This window comes from Ambystoma mexicanum, chromosome 11, assembly GCF_040938575.1.
Source record: "Ambystoma mexicanum isolate Mex_15411 chromosome 11, UKY_AmexF1_1, whole genome shotgun sequence".
Classification (NCBI taxonomy): Eukaryota; Metazoa; Chordata; class Amphibia; order Caudata; family Ambystomatidae; genus Ambystoma; species Ambystoma mexicanum.
In genome coordinates, this window is record NC_090934.1 from 1,453,387,815 (window position 1) to 1,453,412,025 (window position 24,211).

General features: G+C 47.6%; 1 protein-coding gene across 1 annotated transcript in view; it reads right to left on the bottom strand.

The window, feature by feature from the left end:
* Positions 1 to 1,176: 1,176 nt before the first annotated feature.
* Positions 1,177 to 24,211, bottom strand: part of IGDCC3 (immunoglobulin superfamily DCC subclass member 3) — a 460,612-nt gene continuing 437,577 nt past the window's right edge. Inside the window, exons 11-14 of the mRNA XM_069625110.1 lie at positions 23,179 to 23,283; positions 21,713 to 21,851; positions 14,312 to 14,519; positions 1,177 to 12,899 (exon numbers count right to left, since the gene is read on the bottom strand). Of these exons, the coding sequence (XP_069481211.1) occupies positions 12,702 to 12,899; positions 14,312 to 14,519; positions 21,713 to 21,851; positions 23,179 to 23,283 (650 nt within the window). The 3' untranslated portion in view covers positions 1,177 to 12,701. The remainder of the gene's footprint in view (positions 12,900 to 14,311; positions 14,520 to 21,712; positions 21,852 to 23,178; positions 23,284 to 24,211) is intronic.

Consider the following 24,211-nt stretch of genomic DNA (forward strand, 5'->3'; position numbering starts at 1 on the left):
GGCCGGGAAGGGCGGGGAGAAAAGGCAAGCAGAGAAAAGGAAGGGAGAGTAATCGAGAAAAACAAAACATTTTTCGAATGCAGCAGAGGAATAAAGGGTCAGCCTAGACCACTAAAAAAGTTCAGAATTAACTGGTCGGAAAATCTTGAAGGAGCTGGAATGAGACTGCGGGAATGACCCACCAAAGAACATTGTTAAGCAATTCTCTAATGCTAGCCTTGCCTATTTATAGTCCCATACAATTCCCAAGCAGGTTAGTCTTTTGGCTATGTTCCTACCACCAGTCTAATCTGGGAGCCATATTGGAACAGTGGATGGGCAAGATCCTAACAGAGCCATTTACCTCTTGGTCTCATTTTGCCTTTCTGCCCAATTTAAATCTAGGCAGATTTTCCAACCACTCATGAATCCCTTTCTCATAAACCCCCCCCCCCTCCCTCACCCACCCCCTGGCTTCCTCCTGTCCCTTGGATCCTGACAGGAACTACAGGGATAGTAATTGAAGTAGTTGCCATGAGGATGAATTAGGGGGAGACCACTTGGTAATGTTTATGTGAGGGGCTGATTCATGGCGGTTAATTGGGGGTGCCACCTGAGTGTTAATGACCAGTGCACCCGAATGTACGGGTACCGATGAAAGCCTGTATATGTAAAGCATTCGCACAATAGAACACACACCATTGGTTCATGCAACCAAACATGTCCATTTCCCTTAAACTCCAGAATGATTTAACCTTCTGCCAGGAGTTGCAACACAATAGCCTTGGCATTTGCAGTGTATTATTAAACACTGGGCACTTAGGGACTAGTATTTGCTGTATTCATGCCTTTGAATGTACAATGCAACAAACCACTGCAAACGCGGGAACTACTGGCTTTACCAATGCATGTTTCTCTTTCTGTTGTTGTCAAAAGTTCTGAGGATTACAAGGGTGCGTGTTCACAAGAGTTGCTCCTGGAGCAGCGATTGTGAGATATTACTATCTGAACAAGTCTACATAGCTTTACCATCTTCCACATTGCTCTATTTTACTGGAATAACTGTCACTATCTGAGAAAAAGTTTCAAGACCTGAAGAGTCTGTTTCACAGAGAGATGTGTAGTCGAAATGTACCACATTTATGAACATGTATTCATTAATGAAGACGCCACGAGTTTGTCTGGAGAACTAGGATCTAGTTTATTACACTAGTTTATTTTCATTTACGAGTAGTAACAGGCTCACGCCTAAACGGTACAAACTACAAAATACCCATTGTGTTTCGGTGTATACAGGACAAACAATCATTGGCTCAATGGGATTGTGACCATCACAAGTGGGAAAGGAAGAGAGTGAGTAAATGAAAGACTTCAAAAGTGCTTTGTAACCTGCTTTTAAACAATGCTTTTTTCCTGAATTTGGTAGTTGGCTCTGGGACGAAGGTCCATTTTTACCACCTACATACAATTACGAAAGCAGAACCTGCTACAGGACTAGATGTCTTCTTCGGTAAGAGAGCTGCAAGTTTCTCTTGCAGTGTGGGTCTTCATCAGGGATGATCCTGGAAATTGAGAAACACCACCTGACGCAGACAATGCAACTTTAGAGTAGAACACGGGTGCCCCAGTAGTCAGTGAACTGGCCAAGTATGCCACGGAAGACCAGCCACTTAGGGTTGGCAAACAAGTCACTGATTAATGTTGGAACTAAGACAGTGCCTTTTTTTTATAAGTGATATTGTTGCATCAAAGGAGCCCGATGGAACAGAAATGGGGGATCATTGTTGGGCAAATGTGGAAAAGGTGTGTTTTCTTATAAACCTCTAAAGAACCCATTGGCAGAACCTGAACTAAAAGGCATTGCCCATTAACCCAACACAGTGACGGCTGAATGTTTTCTTTGTTCAAATACTTAGTGACATGTGGTTCTATGAACGTCACACCAATTTCTGCCAAAATGTTAGAGACTAAAGTCGGGAATTCACTGAGATGCAGCAATAATCTGTGCAGCCCAAAAGTCCCCAGTCTGGGCAAAAATCAACCTTCGTCCCAGCCTTCACATGACGATAAACATGTACATATTGTTTCACAAGCATCACCAACAATGCACTTCAATAACGTGTCTGTACATACATGACCGCTGCCCAAGTCTACCCCCAACATCCCCCCCCCTACCAGTCTCTGGGACCTTCTACTGTATATATGTCAACACACAGGAACAAGAACATTATGAGAGACACATATCCACTTAACAATGAGATTGCCACACACAGGACAAGGCAGAAAATTGCTTTTATAGTTTCAAAACGTGTCAAAAGTGTGAAATTCCAATCCGTTGGCATGTTGAGGGCATTTGCTAGCTCCCTGAATTCTGTGCCCTTCTGATTCTGTGTGTTAAGTGCTCTGCCCTTGCACACACGCGCCATCATGTTATTGTCATGACATGAAAGAGTTGTGGTACAGACCTTGTCTAGTGGTACCTGATTAAAACTGCCCCTGTTGGCATCGACCCAATAAAGCCGTTCATTCTGAGCTCAACAAGGGTGACCCGGACGGGTCAGAGGGCAGCATATTATTGCGCATCAGCGTGTGCCCTTGGGTGATCCTTGTGGAAGGCATTGGACCAGGCACGTTAGGGAGGAAGGTTTTCATGAACCACATCTCCCGGGCAATGCTAATGAGCACTGCACAGAATACTCAGGCTGCAAATCATTAGCAGTCCCTTAGTCTATCAATCTTTGACCGCTCATTGTTTTCGACGAAGGGTCTCTTGCTGGAGAGAACCAGAGATTTACAGTTTTGCACATTGGCCGTGGGCATCGTGTTTTGATAGACGGTCCATCTCACAGGCATCGCCAATGCCCCTGCAACCTTTGATTGGAGGCCTATTCCGTCTTTCTCATGACTTTTCATTTTGCTCCAAAACTACTAAGGCCCACGTCTAATGGAAAGCGGATAAAAAAACTTCTGTCAAAGGTAGCACCAGGAATCGCAGTCCTGCCTTTTCCAAGAAGCAGGGCTTGCTGTCCTGTAGCCACAGGAAGAGGTCTAGAAAGGCTGACACAACTCTCACTTGTGAATGGGCCTCTGGTACTGGGGGGACTGGGTTGTATTTGGGTTCTAAAGAAGTAGACCCTTTGCATATCAAAGTGACTGTGATTGCGGTGTCTTGTCTGCCTAAGGGGGGCAAGGAAAGCTTAGCCTGTCTTTGCTCCTTTTCACACTTCACAGCCCTGAATCCGCATTGTATTCCTGGAAACAATGGCCACTGGTTTTCCAGCCTCCGTTCCCAGTGTTTTTCAATCTTTGTGGAAAATCTTTCCTCAATAGCATAGCCAATCTCTCACCTTCTTTTATTAGGCTGGGGTATTGAAGGGGGTTGGTTTGCCTCTGAAAGGTGAACGGATCCCTGCAATGCCTGCCAAAGCGCTTAGCACCTTTAATTCCAAGGAAACCAGGAGTGGCCAGAGTGAGGGATAGGATTTTCAGATCTTGGAAGCAGAGCGACAAAGCAGGCAAGAGGACAGTAACTCATATTCACCCACATCGCTTAGTACACATGGCCGGGAAGCCCTAGTTTGGCCCAGACAACACTCCAGCCATGTTCAGAAAACCTACAGGAAGTTTGGGATGCGGCAAACCACTGTCTGTTTCATGGTCGACTTCCGCAGAGCACCCATGTGTATGGGCAGAATACATTTCTGCCCATACTTATTTGTTTATTGCAGACTGCGAGATGTTTTGGACTATGAATCCCATGATCTGTCTCCATTGACTATGCTTGCTAGGTCTGATGGGAGTTGTAGTCCAAATCATCAGGTGGGCCAAAGGTTGCCATCCACCGCTTTAATGCGAGGGGTATTTTTATGTCCCCCACTTGGACACATTTTTTCCAGTGCTCTTAGTGCCGCCCAACTTCATTTCCCACATTGAGTTTTCCACAAATTGGAGGGAGGGCAGGAGCAAGCCTGCTGCCATACACTGCAGGGAATGTGGAAAGACTATGGTCATTGGCGGGGAGGCGATTTGTGTTGAACAAGAACATAAAAGGGTTATGCATTGTGGCTATTATTTGGAAAGAGGGCAATTGACAGGATTCTGAACATTTGGTGCAGAGCATAGATTCTGCACAACAAACAGAACGTCCAGGCGTCCACCTAAATTCAGGTCAGTTACTGAGTCAAAAACGAATTTAAATGTACAGATTAGAAAAATATATATATGTGTTTTTTTTTAATAAAGATCCAACCCGCCCATCGCCCACCCCAAAACATCAACACAAAAAAGAATACCAACACACGTGTGTGTGTATTCAGTATGTATGTAGTGACTTGTTATGTTTCACAGTACTGGGGTCAAGTGCATTGCTCACCAGAAAAAACGGGTAAGGTCAGCGGTGCAAGGAGGTAGGCACAAGGACCCATCACAGCTAGAGACATCACCACCTTATGCCCCTTGTGCCCACATTGCTACAGTTTCAGAAGACAGAACCACTGTACCCACCCTGAACAGAGGGCGCTGCACTGACACTACCTGTGAAGAGGATGTGAGCCTGGCTTTGCTTTGCCAAGGCCGAGGTCAGCTTTGTTGGCTCTAGAGAATGGCGCTGAAAGGTCATACAAGACCGGCCGATTCCTCCTATTATAGAGCGTGTAGATATACACAGACTACAGAAAGATACATGCACATTTCCTTTACTCTGCCTGGCAATAACTCCTTTGGGTCATTTTCTTCCTCATTCGAAAAACGCTGGTAGGGCCTGAAAAGACCATTTTTATCGCCACGTGGTTATTTCATGTCCCGCTCAGTTTTTTGCCCCCAACAAAGTTGTGAGATTGAATGTGACAGTATACTGCCCACCAGTGCATCCGTTATCCGTGTGCAAGATGAATAAATACCCACAGTGAGTGGGACGGAAAGAGTGTGCCAGCCCCACGCCCCCCGTGCCCTTGAAGATGCCAGCTGGAGACGTTTCCTGAGGTCGTTGTTTTTGGTGGCAGACACGGATAGAAACACAGAGTGCTTCAGTCTCAGGTGCAACTGAGGTCTTCTGCAGCTGATGGGCCAGTCCGATAACAATGCCCAATAACCCGCCACAGTGATGTCAACTGTTCAAGAAGAGCTACAAGATGCTTCTTGCTGAGAAAAAAGGTAATTGCTTTTGGCACAATATCACAAACCAGTATGAAAGCCTGTGTACACAGGCACTTTTGCATCAGACAAACGTACAGCTGGCCTATATATTTCTTAAGGCAACAGCTTATTTCCTAAGGCAACAGCCCCCTCTAGCGGTCATAACATGAAGTACACATTTTGTTCGCCTAGAAGATGAACTTGAAGTCTTATTGTTCTATACGTAAGGCAACAGCTCCTGTTAGCAGTGATAACAGGCAAAGCGGGCAGAAAGGCTTTGGACAAACATACATCTGGCCTTTTGTTATATAGTATGATGGTTGAGGATGAGACCTTTGAGAAAATACTGGAGGGGGTGGGGCCAGACACCTTCCGCCGCGCGCGTCCTATGATAAGTGAGCGCACACGCGGCTGGTCATTCTTCACAACAGGAAATGTGCAATCATCTCCAAAATCACACAACTGCTGCATTTTTACACTATTATTGACCCAAACCCATCATAAATCCGGCAGAATTGGAGCCATTGGACAAATAGCCGAGGGTAGAGGTTTGCGGATGAAACAGTTGGAGCAAAATGCAAGGCCGCAGACATATGTTTCCTGCCAGGGTAACAATGTTTCAGAGCCAATGTGAACTCTCCTGTGGTCTGGCGCTTCATTTTCTATGCAAAAAGGACGAGCATACTCATCCGTAGCACTTAAGGCGAGGATTATGAGGGCCTTAATATGTGGTTGTTGGTAATGGTGAAAACAACCAGTATGTTATAAACCTCACTTATTCATGTGCCGGGATCACACCTGATCATTATCAAATTGGTTACATAGCACTGCTATTTACTCTATGCCGTAAATATGCTGTGCTATCCCAGATCTTAATAAGGTGGTATTTTAAAAATAGGAGGCATTTAAAACGCTCACAGTGAGGCCCCTGGTCGGATGCGCTCTCTCCGCCTGACGCAAACAGTGCTCCTCACCACACAGTATGTGCCAGGAACCAGTAGGTTGGAAAAGCCCCGTGTGAAGTAGGACTCTTCCCGGTCCAAGAGACTGGGATGCTTCCGATACATCTTTTCGAATCACTATTGATCCACTTGTTTCACTGTAAAAGAAGCCATATTCCCATTGCCTTTACAGACTCCCATTGAAAGGGAGTGCAAGGGATGTGTGGGGATATTCCAGTGGGAAAGGGCGTGCCAGATTCTTAGGGAGTACGGTTTTTCCAAACCCAAATGATGCACATTTATGTGTTCGGCATAACATACCCATTTATGGTCCTCTTAGTGGGGGGTCATTGCACTATATGGTACTCATGGAAGAGAATGTATTAGCTCTAAGGCACATGATCTGCTTGTGTCTGAGGGGGTGCACTGCGTGGGGGCTGAAATTGAATGCCAGGAACGGAAAGGGGGATTGGTGATGCTCCGCGGACCTCAGTGGGCATTTGACCCAACTCAACCACTTCCTACAGGGCAGAGTTGGTGGGGAGAATAACCCCGGAAGTGCAATGCAACTGATGGGTACACATGTCCAACCACCTTTGACTCACTCCAGCACCATCAAAAAAACAAAAATGCCCGGTGCCAAACTGAGATCCCCCACCAGTGCCTGAGAAACGAAGTGCTGTACGCCAGTGTTTCGCGGAGCACACGGGCAGTGACTCTGTACAGTGGTCCATTTCAATAAGCAAGTCCCATCATAGGATGGTTCATGCACCCACCTCCTGAAACGTTCCACGAGCCCTCCTGCGCGTGAGGAATGTACGCGTCCCCTAGGAAGAACAGTCAAGAGACAAAGCTCCTAATTTCCAGAAGATCCCCGCCCACCGGGGAGCGGGATGAGACGGTACATGGCTGTCATGCAGGCCCTGGTCAGAGCAGGACAGTGCTCATTTTCCGGAACTGTTATAAAAAGCCGGGTATTTTTCTGGAGTACGTGGGCAACTTTGGCACCACCAATTCGTACCAGTCTGTATCCTGTCGCTTTCTAAGCGTCGAATCACCAGAGAACCTTCTAGTCACTTGACTGGACAACACAACACATCTACAACGATTGCAACAGATCCACGCCCGACTGTCATATAGAACGGACACATATATGTCTGATGATCAACATCACGTTACCCTACGACAGTTTGGCAGATCCTTCACACAAATAAACATCACTTGGCAAAGAACAATCGCGTTTCACAGTAAAACGGAGACACACACCTGCGCCATCTTAACACTGCCATTTATTATACAACTTTATCGGTAATTGACAGCCAGTCAGAGGCGTAGTTTGGTCGGGTAAGGTTTGCGACGACACTGAATCGTGCCGCTCAACCGAAGCTAAGGGCTTTTTCTAGTTTGGGTTACAATGTAAAGTTTGGTGTCCATTTGAAGGAGGCAGCTGAACTTTTGGTCTTGGTGCCATCCAAGCTCTACCTGTCCCTCGGAATCTTTGATAATTGACTGCTTAATAAGGGCTGTTCCTCGGGCTATCACTCAATAGTGCCTAAAATCTGGAGCGCCAATGGCGAGTGTAAGGGAACTGGTTGATGCGAGTCCTCAATCCAAGAACTATTTTAAATGTTTGAAATATGTTGGAGACTGTGTCCAATAAACCAGCGTGTTCTGGTAAAATGCAACTGTATGGACTGCATGAAATGGATACTAATGTTGCAGAGGAGGACGCAATACTGCATGCAGGCCTCGCGGAAATCAAGGACCTTTGCACCTGCCCTGCAGCCATTGCCAACGTGATACGCTTATCTCGGCTTGATGTCCTGCTACCAGCAAGATTTGACGGTTGGATACTTTCGCAGTTACAATACGCTCGCGTGTGAGGGTTTCTTTGTCCGCGCAAGTACTTCGCTGCCCCGGGGTAGATCAAGTCAAATTAAAAAGCAGTCAAACAGCTGCATTCTGGGTGACTTGCAGAAGATCTGCTTGACTTTCAGGGATCCCGGCAAGAATGGAATCGCAGTGATCAGGTTTGGAGTTCATCATCACTCCGACGGCAACTGAGCGATCTTTTTCAGCAGTGAGTGGGAGAATAGGTCGCAGGAGTCTAAGCCTGCAGTGGATTGACTATGAAGTCTCGCTGACCTGCAAGTTGCAGTTTGCCAAACACAGCCAAGGTTTTTAACCTTGGATGAGAATGTAGAAGGCCGATGGAATAAGGCATGGCAAGAAGGGACATGATGCGAATCTTCAGGAAGATGTTTGGGGTCGAATATGATGACTTTGAACGGAGCAATCGCCTGAAGAAGGGGTGGTTGTCGCGCTGAAAGCTTGCCAAACAAAATCTGTTAGACGAGTAAAGGTACCCTTCTTTTGTGACTGCTAACTATACTTGTGCTTTGTTACTATGGGGTTAATCCCCTGTCCCAAGGGCTGGAACAGGGGTTAATAGCCCGGCAGCAGCCTACGTTATCGGCCCAAGCAAAGCAAGGGTGGATAATGAGAGCTCTGGGCCGTTAACCCCCTTTCCAGCCCTTGAAATGGAGGACGACGGCAACTAGCACCCCAAGTTGCCAGAGCGGTAACACAGAGTGCTAAAAAAAAAAAGGATTTTCCTGAGTTCAACAGGACGGTGCGCGCATCCTGTTGAGCGAAGAAAAATACTTAAAAAAAATGGCCGCCCGTAAGGGAGCCCCTCTTCCTTTTCCATTGCGGCCGTTGTGAGCAGAGTGGAAGGTGCAGCTGCGGCAAGGTACGTTGGGGGGAATAAATGGGGACTGAGGGTGGGGGGAAGATGGTGGCAGGGGAGCCGGCTGTCGGGCAGCATGGAATGTGTGCTTTCACTGGCGGTTCAAGCCCGTGTTTCTAGCCACCTGATTGGCTGACACCACCCGCCAGGGTGCTGACAGAACAAACTGTACCTTTCTTTTAGTTAACACACTACTCTTCCTCTCCCCTATACAAGCCAGAGATTTCCATTGCGTTACCCAGGGAGGGCAACAAGGACAATTCTCTACTGATCTCATCAAAGGGATGCTCTGTGATAAATAACCTTTTGGTGGCAGGCCATCGGGAGGCCCAGAGTGCCAGTACCCCAATGATTCCCAATCCAGATTAGGATGTGTAGACGCGGCATAAGGGCAATATGGGTCTACCTTTTGTAGGATGTATATATATATTCACTAAAGGGCCCTCAAGGGGTGCTTGTTAACGCCAAGGTGAGTAGCCTTGATGCTTAGGTACCGTGCCAATGTCCATGGTGGGTATTTAGAAGCAAATGGGATGGCGACTAATATCAAACATGATTATCGTTCACTCATGTGAGGATCGCCTGGCGAGGGCATATCCTGGTGCCTATTGCTACTCAATGGAGGAGCCCTGGTTGGGAAGACAGACCTGCCCAAGGATGGAAAACACGAGGGCGGCATAAGTAGGGCCAGGTTCCAAGGCTGGGTCCTCAACAAGCTACAAGTGAAGTTGATATCAAAGGGGAGGTCAGTGATTGAAGTCACCCAATAAATTGCAAACTACAATCATTCCACCGTGCACCAATGTGTGTAAATACAACTTATCTGGCAGCCAGTCAGAATTCAGTGCAAGAGGCAATCGCTCGCGAGGAAGACTATTTACTCAAGTACACGTCTTTGGATGAAGGAAGCTGCCCTCTCCCGTACGACCGCAATGCCAGGGGTTTTGGCCCAAGCATTCCTCGGCTGATCTCACACATGGCCTGAGGCTACTTTGTGGGTGAAATGTTTGTTGACGGTGGCCTTATTGCTTGGTCAAGATCTGGGCTAGAGACTAGCATGGTTCCAGAGCTGAGCTTGCCTCACTAACCTGTAGGGGGAGCATGTTACTAATCAGGGTGACCGACCCTTTGTACACAAAAAAAAAACACAAAAAATAATACGAGAGAGCCAAGGCCAGATTGACCAGCTTCACTAGAAGGCATTGGGTGGAAGAGGCGGTGAACGAAAAGAAGGTGATAAACCAGACTGTTGCCGACTCCGCTCGCCCCTTGCAGCCTGATGGGCAGATGCGACCCACAAGAGAGAGGGGCCACTCTGGCACTGCTTGAGCCGCAGGCACACGCTCTGTATTATTACTCTAACACACAAGTGAGTATTTTACATGCATTATTTACATGACATGGCCTTCCTGTTAAAGACAGAGAGGAGCAAGGGACAGAACAGTGGACATCACTTCACAGTTTACAGGTCATCACTCAACTATAAGGAAGAATTCTGTCACCAGAATGCAATTTCATATAAAAGCTATCTGAGATTTAATATCTTCATGGGGGTTGTTTGCAAGAAGGGGTATCGACACAATTGTCCTAGTCATCAGAAGTAGGGGGAGGAGAGAATGGGCTGAGGTGGGGATGCAATGCAATGCCTGAGTGACAAGCTACTACTTACACTGAATTATAGTAGATAGAATAAGCCACCGCCAATACCTACACAAAGGCCCTGAAATGTCACATCCTCGGCCGCTCAGCCAAATGGTCTTCTTACGCATCTCACTAAAGTCCTAATGTGTGATGTTAAACATTTCCTTGTAAGCCACACACTGTGTATTCAAAGGGCTGCTTCACCGGGCAGGCCCCTGACTTCCAGAACCAGGAGTTGGGTACAGAAATATTTCAAACTGAAAGAGTAATATGCACCCCAAAAAAGACAATTAGAAGCAGTAGGAAAAAGGTGGAAGACTCCCCCTGCTGAAGGGATCAGGGATTTTCCCAGAACATTCCCAGATTGCGACAGAAACCCCATGGAAAAACAGGTGGGAGTCTTTTGGTTCCCACAGTAGGGTGGACTGAAGCAGTGAGGCACTGGGAGACATCTCTGATGAAAGAGGGACTGGGGCAGGAGAGGGCACATGTGGCATCAAATTCCAGCCAAACCCCGGAAGATTCTAAAGGCGCCGGCCTAGATCGGGAAGGTACCAACCCCCCCCCGCATGGCAGACTTCCTGGTGCAGAAAGCGGGTGGATCTCTCGGGTTTTATAAAGAAGCCCTTGCTCAGGGCCATTGGCACAGGGTCACGGTTACCTCCCTGGATAGAGTGCGTGTCGGAGGACATAGCGCTTCAACACTAGTCCCAATGTAGGTGCTAGATAATCTATGTAGAAACACAGACAGAAGTGATCCCACAGCACTGATAGGCTGCATCTGACAGGCCTTGCAGTGGGTCATCTCTGCCATGTATGAGGTCCCCAAAAGAAGACTTCTAATAAGGCTAATTTCGGGTACTTCACTGAAACTCAAGAGAACCTCAATCAGTTCTCACATAAAACACAGGATATCGACATATGTGGTTAGGAAGTCTCTAAAGCTAAGAAAAACACAGAAATTATGATATTGTCAATTATTCTGAACATTGCCTTTCAATTTCTAGTGTGACTGTTGCTTCTCGTCTGCCATAATCTCACGAAAGGGCACAGGTGCTCCGTGCAAGACGCGAAGATTCGCCTGGTTGGCGTCTATGCAGGGACATCGACGAAGGGTCCAAAGGAAAAGGCAATGCTTGAAAAAGAAAAAGTCAAGAAATCCTATAAAAAAATTTGAGGTAGAACATTGTTTTTTTCTGTCAAAGTTTTGGAAGTGCTTTACAGTTGGAGTGAACAGAAACATAAAATAAGAGCGAACTGACATTGCAACAAAAAAAAAAGAAAAAAAAAGAAAAAACACTGGGGATACCCCCAAACCTGCTGTGTGTGCACGGAGCGTGATTTTTCCTTTTATGAGGTAGTACAGAGAGTGTGTGTACTGACCGAGTGTATACGCAACGCATACGCATTGACTTGGTGCGTAACGCAGGGCGCAGCAGTTGGCTGCGGACACAAAGACATTCAATCGGGTTGAGGTAGATTACTTTCATCGACTGGACCGCGCGCGGAGCAAACCCTCCTGTTCTTCCACTGATGGCCCTTTGGTAGGCCTGGTCAGATGCGGTTTGTATCCAGTTTTCCTTCCATATGTTTGTGTCTTTTCCTTTTGTCAATAGTCGAACAACAAGAAGAAAAGAAAGTCTCCTGAGAAAGTGTATGCAGCCATTAATCCACAGAAGTTGGGGAGCACCCATTGAGTGGGGGTCGTCTGGATTTTGCTCATATCTTCTTTCTCCGAGAGTTGGGTTCACCAGGACTCAGAAGGAATATCGTCTCATTACATAAAGAAATTTAATATTAAAACAGACATAAAATACTGGCGGGTGGCAGCACGTCAACTGCTAATTGGTAAAAGACAATTGGATAGATGAGGGGTTGCAAAGTTGTTTTTGTTTTTTTTTTAGCTCTGCACCCTTCAACAGCTCTGTGCCCAAAAATCTTTTGAAATCGTTTTTGTAGCAGCCCGTCGCAACATAGGAAAAATTGAAATCAGGATCCGGTCCTGGTAACGAATAAAACAACGATCGGAGGCCTGAGATGGAGAGAGAATCTTTGCAGGAGGTGTTGGTTCCCTCTCCCCTCCTCCAACACGTACAATACAACAATAAAAAAGGGAAAAAAGAACTGCATAAAAAAAAAGATATCGCAGAAATCTTCGACTTGACCTGAGATTGAAATCTTGCTGTTAAAACCAGCTGTGGCATTTCATTAGCTGAGTCCTACAGGATGTTTCGACAGTTGTGATGAGGGGGCTAGATTCAGCCTTCACTAGTGGGGCCGAGGTTCGAGGCTTCTCTTTCCAGCGGCGAACCATAATCGCATCCGGCCAGAGGGTCCTGCAGAGATGTCCTTACAGGCGGGTGAGTCTCATCCTCCCTGGTGATGCTGAACTCATCCGGCGCTAGCATCGAGACCTGTGTCGCATCGTGAGAGGTAGGCAGTGCAGGGACAGGCTCCTGAAAATAAAAAAGGGAGTCAAATCCTCAATGTACAAGCATTTCTGCCTTTAAGGCTCTAGTCGCATCAACCGGCATCGCTGCGCGAACACACACTAGGGGATGGATGGGCCAGCCTGCTCCCTCTTTCTATCCCTCATTCTGGCCACCGTCTATGGGCTTCTCACCACTTCTCCTTAATCTGAAGCCAGAAACCTTGGAGTCATCTTCGACTCCTCTCTTTCCTTCATCCCTCACATTCAGGACCTTGCCAAAAAGTTCCACTTCCACCTCCATCTCCTCAAAGGAATTCTTCCTTTCCTCACTTTCCCCCAGAAGCTCAATGTCTCTAGAGCTCTGGTTCTCTCTGGGCTAGACTACTGCAACAGCCTCTTCCTTAATCTACACTCTTCTTATCTACGATCCTTCTAGCTAATCTAGAATAGGGCTGCAAGACTTATCCTTGGCCTCAACCCCAGGGACCGCATCTCTGCAGCCCTAAAAACGTTCCACTGGCTCCCGGTTGCTGCAGGGATCAAATTCAAATCCCTCTGCATCATCCGCAAGACTGTCTGGGGCTGGGGACAACGCTTTCTAGAACTTGCTCTTCTTAAATACTCTCCCTCCAGATCCGTACGTTCCTCCAGCACCAACTCTCTGTGTGTTAAGCGCTTCGCTAAACAACGAGCTGGTGGCCGATCTCTTTCCGCAGCAGCCGCATATGGAACAGCCTCCCTCTCCCTCTTCATCTTCAGCCGGATCTCCGTAAAATTCCCAAAGCTCCTCGAGACTCTCCTTTTCACCTCCCCCTTCTGCTAATCCTACAGTTGCTGAGATTGGTGACCAGGGCCCTTATGTGTCTGCCCGGATCCTGGCCTCCCACTCCCAATCGCACACAGCCTCCACCCCTCCCAGCTCTTTGCCTTGGCACCCACTGGCTTATGTCATCACATGCCGGCACTTGCTGATTTATTGACCGCTGACCACTCCTCCTATGCACTTACAGCTGCTCACTCCCCAGCACTTCCCGCTTGTTACACCCAGCACTTACCCCCTCACTCTCTCGTCCCTCTCTCTCTCTGCACTTGCACCTTTTGAATGCTCACAAGGCCTAGTAGGTCCGCCTCTATCTTTCATTATTATATTTGCTTTCCTTCCAATGCTCTTGGGAGGAAAGCTCAGGGGCAGGGTGCTCGCCTTGGAAGCAAGACGACATTGAGCAACATGTGTTTGATCCCCGGGTCCGTGCTTAGAAACCTCTGGGTATTAAGCATGTTATAAATAACCTATCATATCATATCATATTGCTGCCCTGTGGGCACTTTGAAACACAATTTACCTGAAGTATAAGCACCTTACAAATGCACAATAAACTGAATAAAACAAATATATAGCTTGCTACGCGACAATGAACATGAAGCGGTCTGACGTACCACAATTCGCTTGTCAAGAAGGGATTGAGGATGGGGGGAAGAGAAGAGCTTCTGCATCTCATTCAGTTCTGGTTGCTTGCCCCTGTCGCGCGGGTCCTCCACATCTCGCTGGGGTGCACCATTCAGAACCACCATCCCAGGACTTCGCAGGGTGCGGGTCACCTGTGGGGTGGACAGCTGCTGTGGGCCCTTTCTACACATTCGCAGCCTGAGAGAGAGAGAGGGTAGAGAGAGAGAGAGAGAGAGAGAGAGAGAGAGAGAGAGAGAGAATGAGTATGATATGTTGGGGTACCCTCTCAGGAGAGAGTTTTTACAACAACAGATGTGTCACAGTGTTACTGGATTCCATTTCTTTTTAATCTTTAAAACAATTTTCAAATATACTTTGGTGCAATCATAGATCTGGTAAGTGTCCGAGATGTGTACTAGTGAAGCCTTCTTCTGCACGTGGTTGTACACAAAAAGGGTTCTTCACCCTGTACAACTGCATTCAGGAACCATTTAATTTGCTATTTTTCTGGATAGAAAAGAGAGACCGGCTCTGGTTAAAAGCAGTTTCTGGGTGAAGAGTAGCAATCTGGAGAAGTATGATGGGCAGGCAGACTTAAATTCAACATTCCTATCCCGGGTAGTACCAACAGCGCAATACCTTTTCGCTCAGGGCAAGCTTTGTCGAGGCGTTACACATCAACATGACCAACATCTGTAAGAAAGGACCTACCTAATTAATTTATTTGCTATATCGCAGAGACCAGTCTCTAAGTGCGGGATGGGGATTCGAACCTGTGTTGCTTTGCATTGACGAGTCACACGCATGGCCCCTGAGCTGTCCCCCCCAGCCCTAGCCTGTATGTTTCTGATTGCACATGGTTGACACGCACCAAACAGTAAAACGAGTCTGCATGCTGACAGGCAACACAACTAGCAGTTCGCATGCTGTTGTATAATGCACACCGTGTCTGACCTACGATTGCCAAGGACGAGTATGCTCGTCCTTTTTACATAGACTTGCATAAAAGCCGGGCAGGCAGTTAAGGGGTTAAAAGAAAGGGTCCCCAGAGATACTTAAGTGAATTCTAGCACGTCATTTCAAGCTGCTATAGAGTGAACTTCAGCAACTGGCAAAGAACAGTAAACAAATAATGTCACTCTATATTTGGTACTTACCTAGAGAGGCACTGAGTTTATGCTTTAAACGTCAGAACGAGCACATTAATATTCCCAAATCAACCACATGAGAACCTGGAGCATAATGGACTCAGTGCAACACTTGTCTGTCTTTTTCATATGTTAAGCCTTGAGGAAGTGCGGGTCGAGCGAAACACCTGTTGGCATATTGTGCGATAAACACACCGCGTGAAATAATCACGCTGCAGCTCATGTATAGCTTCTGCGATGGGACATGCCAATGGTGAGCTTAAAACTGCAGATATATCATAACGCTCTTCGTTCACAACTGCGGTGGACCAGCACAGGTCTCTCTTTTCAAGCCACACAAGAAATCAAATTGAACTACTTTATATTTTCATTGGTGATGGCATTAGCTAGAAAATATACTAGTAGATCATTTAAGCCTAACTCGTAAAACAATGTCGTTGATAGTGTTATACATATCACCAGGCATGGAGAACTCGCAAGCATACATCGTAGGCGTAGCCAGGATTGTCTAACAAGCCCTACTCTGTCTCCGCCTCTGGGATACACGGGTTCATACATTCCAACCCTCCCGATTTAGATGGGAGACTCCCCGTTTTTCAGTACAAAATATTCCTATTTTTCTCTTTCTCCCGCCTAAAATAATTCTAACCCCAATGCAAGCCTATGGGAAAATTCATTTCACCCGCTTTGACAAAATCTCGCGCCAGGCGCTTCAGAATGTCGCCATGTGCGTGCGTTCTCTCGAGCGCGGACGGTAGTTGTCAAACCTTTGAGTTTGCCATTCTCATATTGACCAATCAGTACTCAACTAGCGGCAGATTCGCCTAGGAAAGCAGTCTGCATCCAACTTTCATTTGTACCCTGAGCAAGGGGCGCAGACAATCCAATCCGGCTTCTCGAAACACAGGCTGTCTTCACCGGTATAATTCGACTGCCAAGGGGAGCCTAAATGTTGCGCGAACATAGCCCTTCCAGGGACGTCATTTAGGGGTCGCCAAGGGGTCGCAAGTGCTAACCCCATCAAATCCCGCAATATTACTTCTGGGTGGGGTCAAATGACAGCACTTCCTGTGATGTCATCAGAGGTCAAGGGTCGTGTGATGTCACTTCCGCTACCCCAGGCATTTTGGTGAAATGACGTCACTGAGCCCATCACCCTAGTTGGCCTGCATGCACCCGTCAGCTACCAGCTAGGCCTGTGGCACCCCCATAGCTCTCAACTCTCACGCTTTTGGCGGGTGTCACCCGCCTTGTAAACAGCTGACTCACCCGCCAAGCCTCCAGCACGCCCATTCATTTCAATGGGCGTCTCACCCGCCAAAACTAAAATCGGGTGTTTTCACCCGCCTTCGCGACCCAAATGGTTGAGCGCTATGGGCACCCCCAGACCTGCCGAATAGGTGCCACAAGGGCTGTATTCAAATAAACGCATTCAAAATAAAAGGTACCTTACTTACTACGACGCCCCTTTCAGGGTCGCCTGTTTCCCTGTTGATTAGGTCACTGCAATCGAGACTGAAAACAGACTCCATCTGAGAGAAGTGGAGTTGCATGACTAAAGCTACATTTTCTATTCTTTTTTTAATTTACTCCAGCTTTTAGCACCTGTATTGATGAACCGCAGATGCTAATGGCAGTATTGCCCATCAGGGCAGGTTGACCCTGTCAGGAGCAGCGCAGTCAGTGTCCTCTATAAGGGTCCTTGCTTTGCCTGGATCACAACTTGTGCAGGCCCACCTTTACTAACACAGGTGCGCAATTATTGCCTTAATGTGACCGTTCTGCACATAGGTTTCTGCACAGGCCATAGGCCTCAGGGCGCAGGTGCTGAAACCTTGTACCACTGTGCTGATGCCAGAAGGGTGAAGTGGAGGAGCCCTCTAGGTAAATGCCTTGAAAGACGCCTCTCCTGGGGTGAGTGGATCCGTGCAGGCCCGGCTGAAGATGTGGGGGCCCATTTCAACATGATGGTTGGGTGCCCCCTTGCGTAGAGTAGAAAACAGTCTGAGGCACCCCTGGGGTGCATACATTTTTATAGAGACGGAGAAATACAGCTGGGGTGTTAATAGCCGCCAATTATCACAAGCCTGCAAACCAGCACAGAGCTGAAACATTAAATGCCCACTGACAAGCTATAAATCATTCTTTGTCAGCAAGTTGCTTTTTGTGGAGGAACCGGTGTTAAAAGGCAATAAGTTGATAACATTTCTCTTGACCCAAATGGAATTTACAGCCGGAAGGGCTCCCGCAAATGCAGTTTGTAAGACGAGGTCTGCAAAGCGCACATTTAAAGCCCCAAAATGAAAGTAATATACAAAGGAATATCTGGCCGTGTTATAAGACTGCTGACTGGCAACATGGGGGAAGTTGCTGGGGGCCCCCTGAGACTTGAGGCCCATTTCATCTGAAAAGGTTGAAAGGCACTGACGCTCTCCTTGGATCCATGTCACAGCGCTGATCACGGAGCACTTTTCAACCACAAGCGCTTTATGAAAATATCTCAAGGCAATCTTGAGCATCATGGTCTAGAACCAGTAGATCGTGAGCCACTGGTAGCTCACCTGAGGCTTCCCAGTAGCTCCTTGCATAAGACACCAAAGTGTGAGTAATGTGTCTTTATTTTGGTGTCTGAAGTCCCTCTGTCCCCTCCTTCTCCTCTTCCTGCAAAGCAAACTGTCAAAGGCTCTGTGCACAGTGAGAGGAGGGGCTGCATCTGGACTTGAAGGCCTCAGTGCCGTGTCCCAACCAAGGGGTTAACTTTCAATAACAAACGTGAAAGGGAAATGTGCAAGAGGTGCAAATGAGGGCTAATTGGGAAGGGGTGCATACATCTGTGTGCCACGTGAAACAAAGCTGGCGCTTTGGTCGTTTCAGTCTCAATGTGTTTCTTTAGCTTTGTTTCGGTTACCATTACTTTGCATGCTGGTAATTGAAGGCTTTCAATCAGAATGGGGAAAATGAAGCTACAGCTGGAATCGGTTTTTTGCTCGGCGTATGTGTGTGTCTAGAAAATGACACACTGTGCGAGTCCCAGCTTGCAAGAAAAAAGGTACGTGCTGCTGTGTACGGTGCAACTGTGAACAAAGTTATTTTCATTTAAATATACTGAGTTTTCTGTTTTAAGGCAGTAGTAATCCAATAGTACTTAAGCTTAATATGCAATTTGACGCGATATGTAATACTTTTCCCAAAGCAAGCTGCGATCCTAAAAATGAGGTAAGCTAAACGCTGCAATGCGATTGCTGTAACAGAAGCATCCTTTAAAGTTGGTAATTATTCGATGAAAAACTAAAATGTACTTTTGCAGATGGTGCAATTGTGAAGGGTGCAGTGACACCCGTGGCAGAGTCCGTTCTAGAAACTGTCCTGAATGTATGTCTATTGACAAGGGGGGTCCTGGGAGTCTCTCTGCCAGATATTAGTCCTGGTTACGAGAGACTTACCCAGAGTCTTTAGCTCACTATCTTGGACCCCTTGCTCACTACTCTTAGAGAGGCACAGCTCCTCCCTACTGATGAGGTCCAACCAGACCGAAACACGTGTCTGGGGTTGCTGTTGGTACTCTTGTTCAGAGGAGAATTGCCTATCATTTCGGTGCTGGACTGCCCCAGGGCAGGACAAAGACTGATATGTTTAGGATATTTCTTCTCTGTGAAAGATAGTGAGCTAAAGACTCTGGGTAAGTCCCTCGTAACCAGGACTAATGTCTGGCAGAGGGACTGCCAGGACCCCCCTTGTCAATTTGCATATTTAAGTAACTTTGGGTTTCACCCTAAGTTACTAGGGGAATCCAGACGTGGACCCCTTGCTCACTACTCTTAGAGAGGCACAGCTCCTCCCTACTGATGAGGTCCAACCAGACCGAAACACGTGTCTGGGGAGGCTGTTGGTACTCTTGTTCAGAGGAGAATTCCCTAGCATTTCGGTGCTGGACTACCCCAGGGCAGGACAAAGACTGATATGTTTAGGATATTTCTTCTCTGTGAAAGATAGTGAGCTAAAGACTCTGGGTAAGTCCCTCGTAACCAGGACTAATGTCTGGCAGAGGGACTCCCAGGACCCGCCCTTGTCTATCTGAATGTATGTCTGCCATGTCGGGTGTGCATTTAGGGGCAAACACTGTGTCACGGAAGCTATCTGCACTATCAGCCAGTGTGATTACCTATCTCTGCAAATCTGGCCTTTTCAGACATTAACTTCCTAAAATCAAATATATGATCCCCTCTGATAGCAGCCGAGTGCTGTTGCTGTTTCAAGCTGCACACCAGATTACTGAGCACTGGTGGATAGCATGCAGGGTCAGCCTTCACAATAAACCTCTCCATTGGCTTCCTACATTCTGATATGCTTGACAATTTTTAGCAGACAGCTATTAATTAAAATAATAAAATAAAGATGTTTTTGATGTTATTAATATCATGGTATATGTGTACATTAATCCTTTTTTATATAAAGAGCAAATAAACTGCCCAAAACAAATCTGGGTACTAATTCTCATACTCGTGGACATCACCACCTTAATATCGCTCGTCAGTAGCTCCCGACTATTAGCCGTTAACTCCAAGTAGCTCTTGCTAACGTAAAGGTTGGAGACCCTTGCAGGCGGTTGGCGCAGTAACAGGCATGCCACCGGCCTTTCCTGTTTCCCCATCATTACTTTCTTTCCATATGTAATCTTGAGTTTTTCTGCGTACATTCAGTCCTCTGGAATAGGCTGTTTTGAGTTGAGCTATCTAGTCTGCTTGAGTGTCGGTGCCACTACACGACGAATGGGGGGGCTTTCGGTATACGTTGTCGCTCCGCCCCTGACCGGATATCGACCAATAAGCTTGTTGATTTGCATACAGCAGCATATCCGCCAGTTCATGGTAAAAGGTATCTGGTAATATTATCCCTATATATATGGTCGCCATATATATGGTCGCTGGGAAAATGCAGTGCCGACTTTATATATGGTGACCATATATATGGGGTCAAGGGGAGTGAGAGTTGCCGGAGCGTCCCCCACTCCGCTTGGAAAAGAAAAGGTTCTGGGGGTTGCAGAGGTGTCGCCCGCATGTTCAATGCGATGATGTCCCTGCAAACCACGGCCATTTTTTGGCAGCATTTTTGTCAGATGACATTTTTGCAGGGAAATCGTCACATGGGGCCTGATAAAACCCACATAAGAGAAAAATGAAGCGTGAAGGGTTGAGGCGAAGGAATGAGTACCTGCAGGTTACAGATTGAGCAGTGCGGAGTGCAGCAGGTGGGCTGAATGGTGCAGTGCGAGGGGAAGAGGGTGCAGTGTGGGCACCATGTCTGCTGTGGGGTGTTAAAGGGTTCTGAGTAAAGGCCACAGCATTCAGTGTGAGATTTAAGGGAGGTGGGTGGATTGCTACAGGATGCGCTGTGTGTGCTCTGGCGTGCAGTGTAATGTTGTGGGTGCAGCCAGAGGCGTAGCCAGGACTGTCTAACAAGTGGGGCCTGAAGCTAATATAGTTGGGCCGACCGCAGTGACAGAAGCAACTTTGAATGCCCACAGCACTTCATTTACAGATTTTGGGTGGGCTTTGCCAGCTCAGGCCCTACCCTGTCTACGCCTCTGTGTGGGCTTACACTGCACCAGTCGGGTGTGCCCCTTCCTCCATCCTTGACTCTCTAACACCACTCTCTCTGGAGCTGTGATGGCACGATACTAGTAGTAGACAGTACCCAGCTGAGGGTGGATTTGCCTGAACTTACAGATATCAACAGCTCTGCCATTTAGTGATGCCTGAGAAGCTGCCCTCGGGCAAAGCAAGCAGCACAATGTGGAGTGGTCCCCTTTCAGAGAACAGCATTGATAGAACATCAAAATAAGTACATGCAAAGAGAAAGAAACCCAATTATGCCTTTTGAGGGAATTGCAAAAGAGGAGAATAGTTCCTGTTCAAGATGGCGCCCAAGTGCAAAGCCATGAGTCTTTCTGACTCCCATACCTGGTAAGGCTGCCACATGAGTCTCTTTGAAGAAGCAACATGAGAGCGAAGCAGTGATGGAGGCAGCTTTTGGTGCCGGGCGGGGGTGGATAATAGGGTGCCAGCGGGAGGCTGTGGGGTGTACTGGGCACCAGGAGGGAGCCAGGGGACAGGGGGGTGGCGGACCCCTGTCTCCCCCGGCTCCACCACTGGAGCGAAGGCTAGGGAGCCCAATGTTCCTACCTACGAGGGCCTACCCACATCCCTTCCCACCGGTCTTCGCCGGCTGCATTGGGATCCTTACCGTCCCCGGTAGCCGAGCATGAGGAAGAGCACGCAGAAGATGATGCAGGTCACCCCGATGTGTATGCCGATGATGATGCCGGTGGTGGACGTCTTATTGCTCTGGTCGCCCTTGACGCAGTCGCAGGGCGGGTTCAACACTGGCGAGACGAAGTGCAAGAGAAGGAGGCAGGTGTCATACATGTGTCATGGGAGTCGGGACACAAACATGCAGAAAAGGGACTCTCACTTCCCAATTCACAAAACACAGGCGATATAAGACCATCCCCTCAAATCACGCTATACGCAGAAGCCGCCTCCTTCCTGCTGACTTTTTATTTGTTAATATGTTTAAGCGTGTTCCTTCGGATAGACTACATTTCTTTTGGCACTGATTGGCACTAAATTGCTTGTGACTTGGTTTTGTGGTCACCTCCTACAAGGATGGGATGGAATGGCTATAGGTAAGTGAAGTGGTCAGGGAGTGGTTGCTGGTAGGTGGTGGGGCAACTGCCTACTGGAATGAGGAGGGGGTGGTTGCCAGGGTTTGGAGGGGTAGCAAGGTTGGTAACTTCCTGTAAGTATGGAATGGAGTGGTCGTCACTCGCTGTTGTGGTGCGCTCAGTGTTGTGGTGCGCTCGGTGTTGTGGTGCACTCAGTGTTGTGGTGGACTCTTTCCAGAAGTTATCGTCTTAGAGAATTTGGCACCTTCCTACAGCAGGTACTTTAGTACAGTCCTACAGGCGAGGACTGAAGAGGTGGTCGCTTGGTGACATGGTAACGTCTTACAGAAGAGAGCTGGTGTAGTTCCCGAAAGCAGGCGTGGTTCTGGTACAACCCTACAGGAGAAAACTGTAGAGGTTGGTGATTGGTGGCATGGCACCATCCTACAGGAGAGACTTGCAGTGGGAACTAAGTGGGTATTTTAGTACAATCCTACAGGAGAGGACTGAAGGGGTGGTCGCTTGGTGACATGGTATCGTCCTACAGAAGAGAGCTGGCGTAGTTCCCGTCAGCTGCCAAGGTTTTGGTACAACCCTACATGAGAAGACTGTAGAGGTTGGCGATTGGTGGCATGGCACCTTCCTACAGGAGAGACCTGCAGTGGGTTCTCAGCGGGTATTTTAGTACATGGTTTTGTGGTAAGGTTTTACTGGAAAGGGCATGGCGGTATAGACATTGAATTTCTGGTGCTACCTCTTAGTGCCAGCAAGAGTCATCCCGGCATTGACACTGATGCTGGTCACCCTACGTATGATAAACGCTGCATAGAATTATGCCCACCGTGCCTCACTCAGTTATCACATGGGCAGAATTATACAGACAAATCTTTGGCAATGGTGCAGGTGGGGCCTTCATTTGCCAAAACAAGCCACAAACAGCATATTTCTCTGCCTACAGGAAGAACATGGCTTCTGCTCTGGCCTAACTAGCTATGGTTGTTAGGCAAATGTATTTCTTTGGGTTAAAATAGGTTTCATTTCTTACCTGCTCTTTCCGTGGCCTCCTTCAAGGAGACAAAGCGGACTGTGGCGTTTCCGTCTCCGTGCTGGTTATAGGCCAGGAGTTTCACTTCGTACACGACCGATGAATCTGAGAGAAAAAATATAAGGCATGTGGGTGACCAGATTTATACTTTACTTTACTTTAATAATTTATACCGCGCAAACAATGGAACCGTAGGCTTAAGGGAGCCAGGACAACGTAAACATCCACAACGAATACAGAGATAATAACAGAGCAGAGCAAAAAAACTAAAAGGCCTTGAATACCAATCAAAGCAAAAGTGCCTTTGTTTTTAACATGTTATCAGTCACAGCCATGCTGGCACAGTTTACATCCAAAGGAATGCCTGGATCCCCCCAGCAGTCATGGTAGCCACTGTCAAATTGTAGTCCTACCTTTATGTCGATGAATAGTCCCAGTCTATTTTGAAACCCTGGTCACCCTATGCTAGTCTCTTACCCGCCCTCGCTCTCCGCAAGAGCGAGGAGGGGCAAGACTCCGTGGTGTCAGCCAGTTTTCGGAAGTAGCTGTGGTGCTGCTTCCAGAAAAGGTGCTGGCAAGTTCCAGAAATCTCTCTCAAAGGGCATCGCAAGGCCCTTACATTACTTCGAATCCTAGCACAAGAGGGAGCAATGGGGGCGGGACTTATGTTGCATTTTAATGTCACAGGCAGGAGCAAGACGGAGACGAAAATGGAATGAAAAAGGAGCAAAGTGTTAGTCACATAGACTTCCAGGCCCCACTCCCCGATTCCACCAGCTCCCCAGCCCAGAAGATTAGGGTGTACATGAAAGCCCTGGCTGTATATTCCTGCCTGTTGGATAATCACTAAAAAGCCATGGAACTGGGTGCAATGTGTGAAATATGGTGTGATGGGGGGCACCGCTCAAGGCTCTGCAGCTGCCTTTAGTCTTGGCGGACTAGGCGCAGGCCCTCTTTTTGAGGATGCACACTGCGGCGAATTCCCAGGCACACTTCAAGCTGCGGCCCGCCTCGGGGTCCATTCCTTCACAAG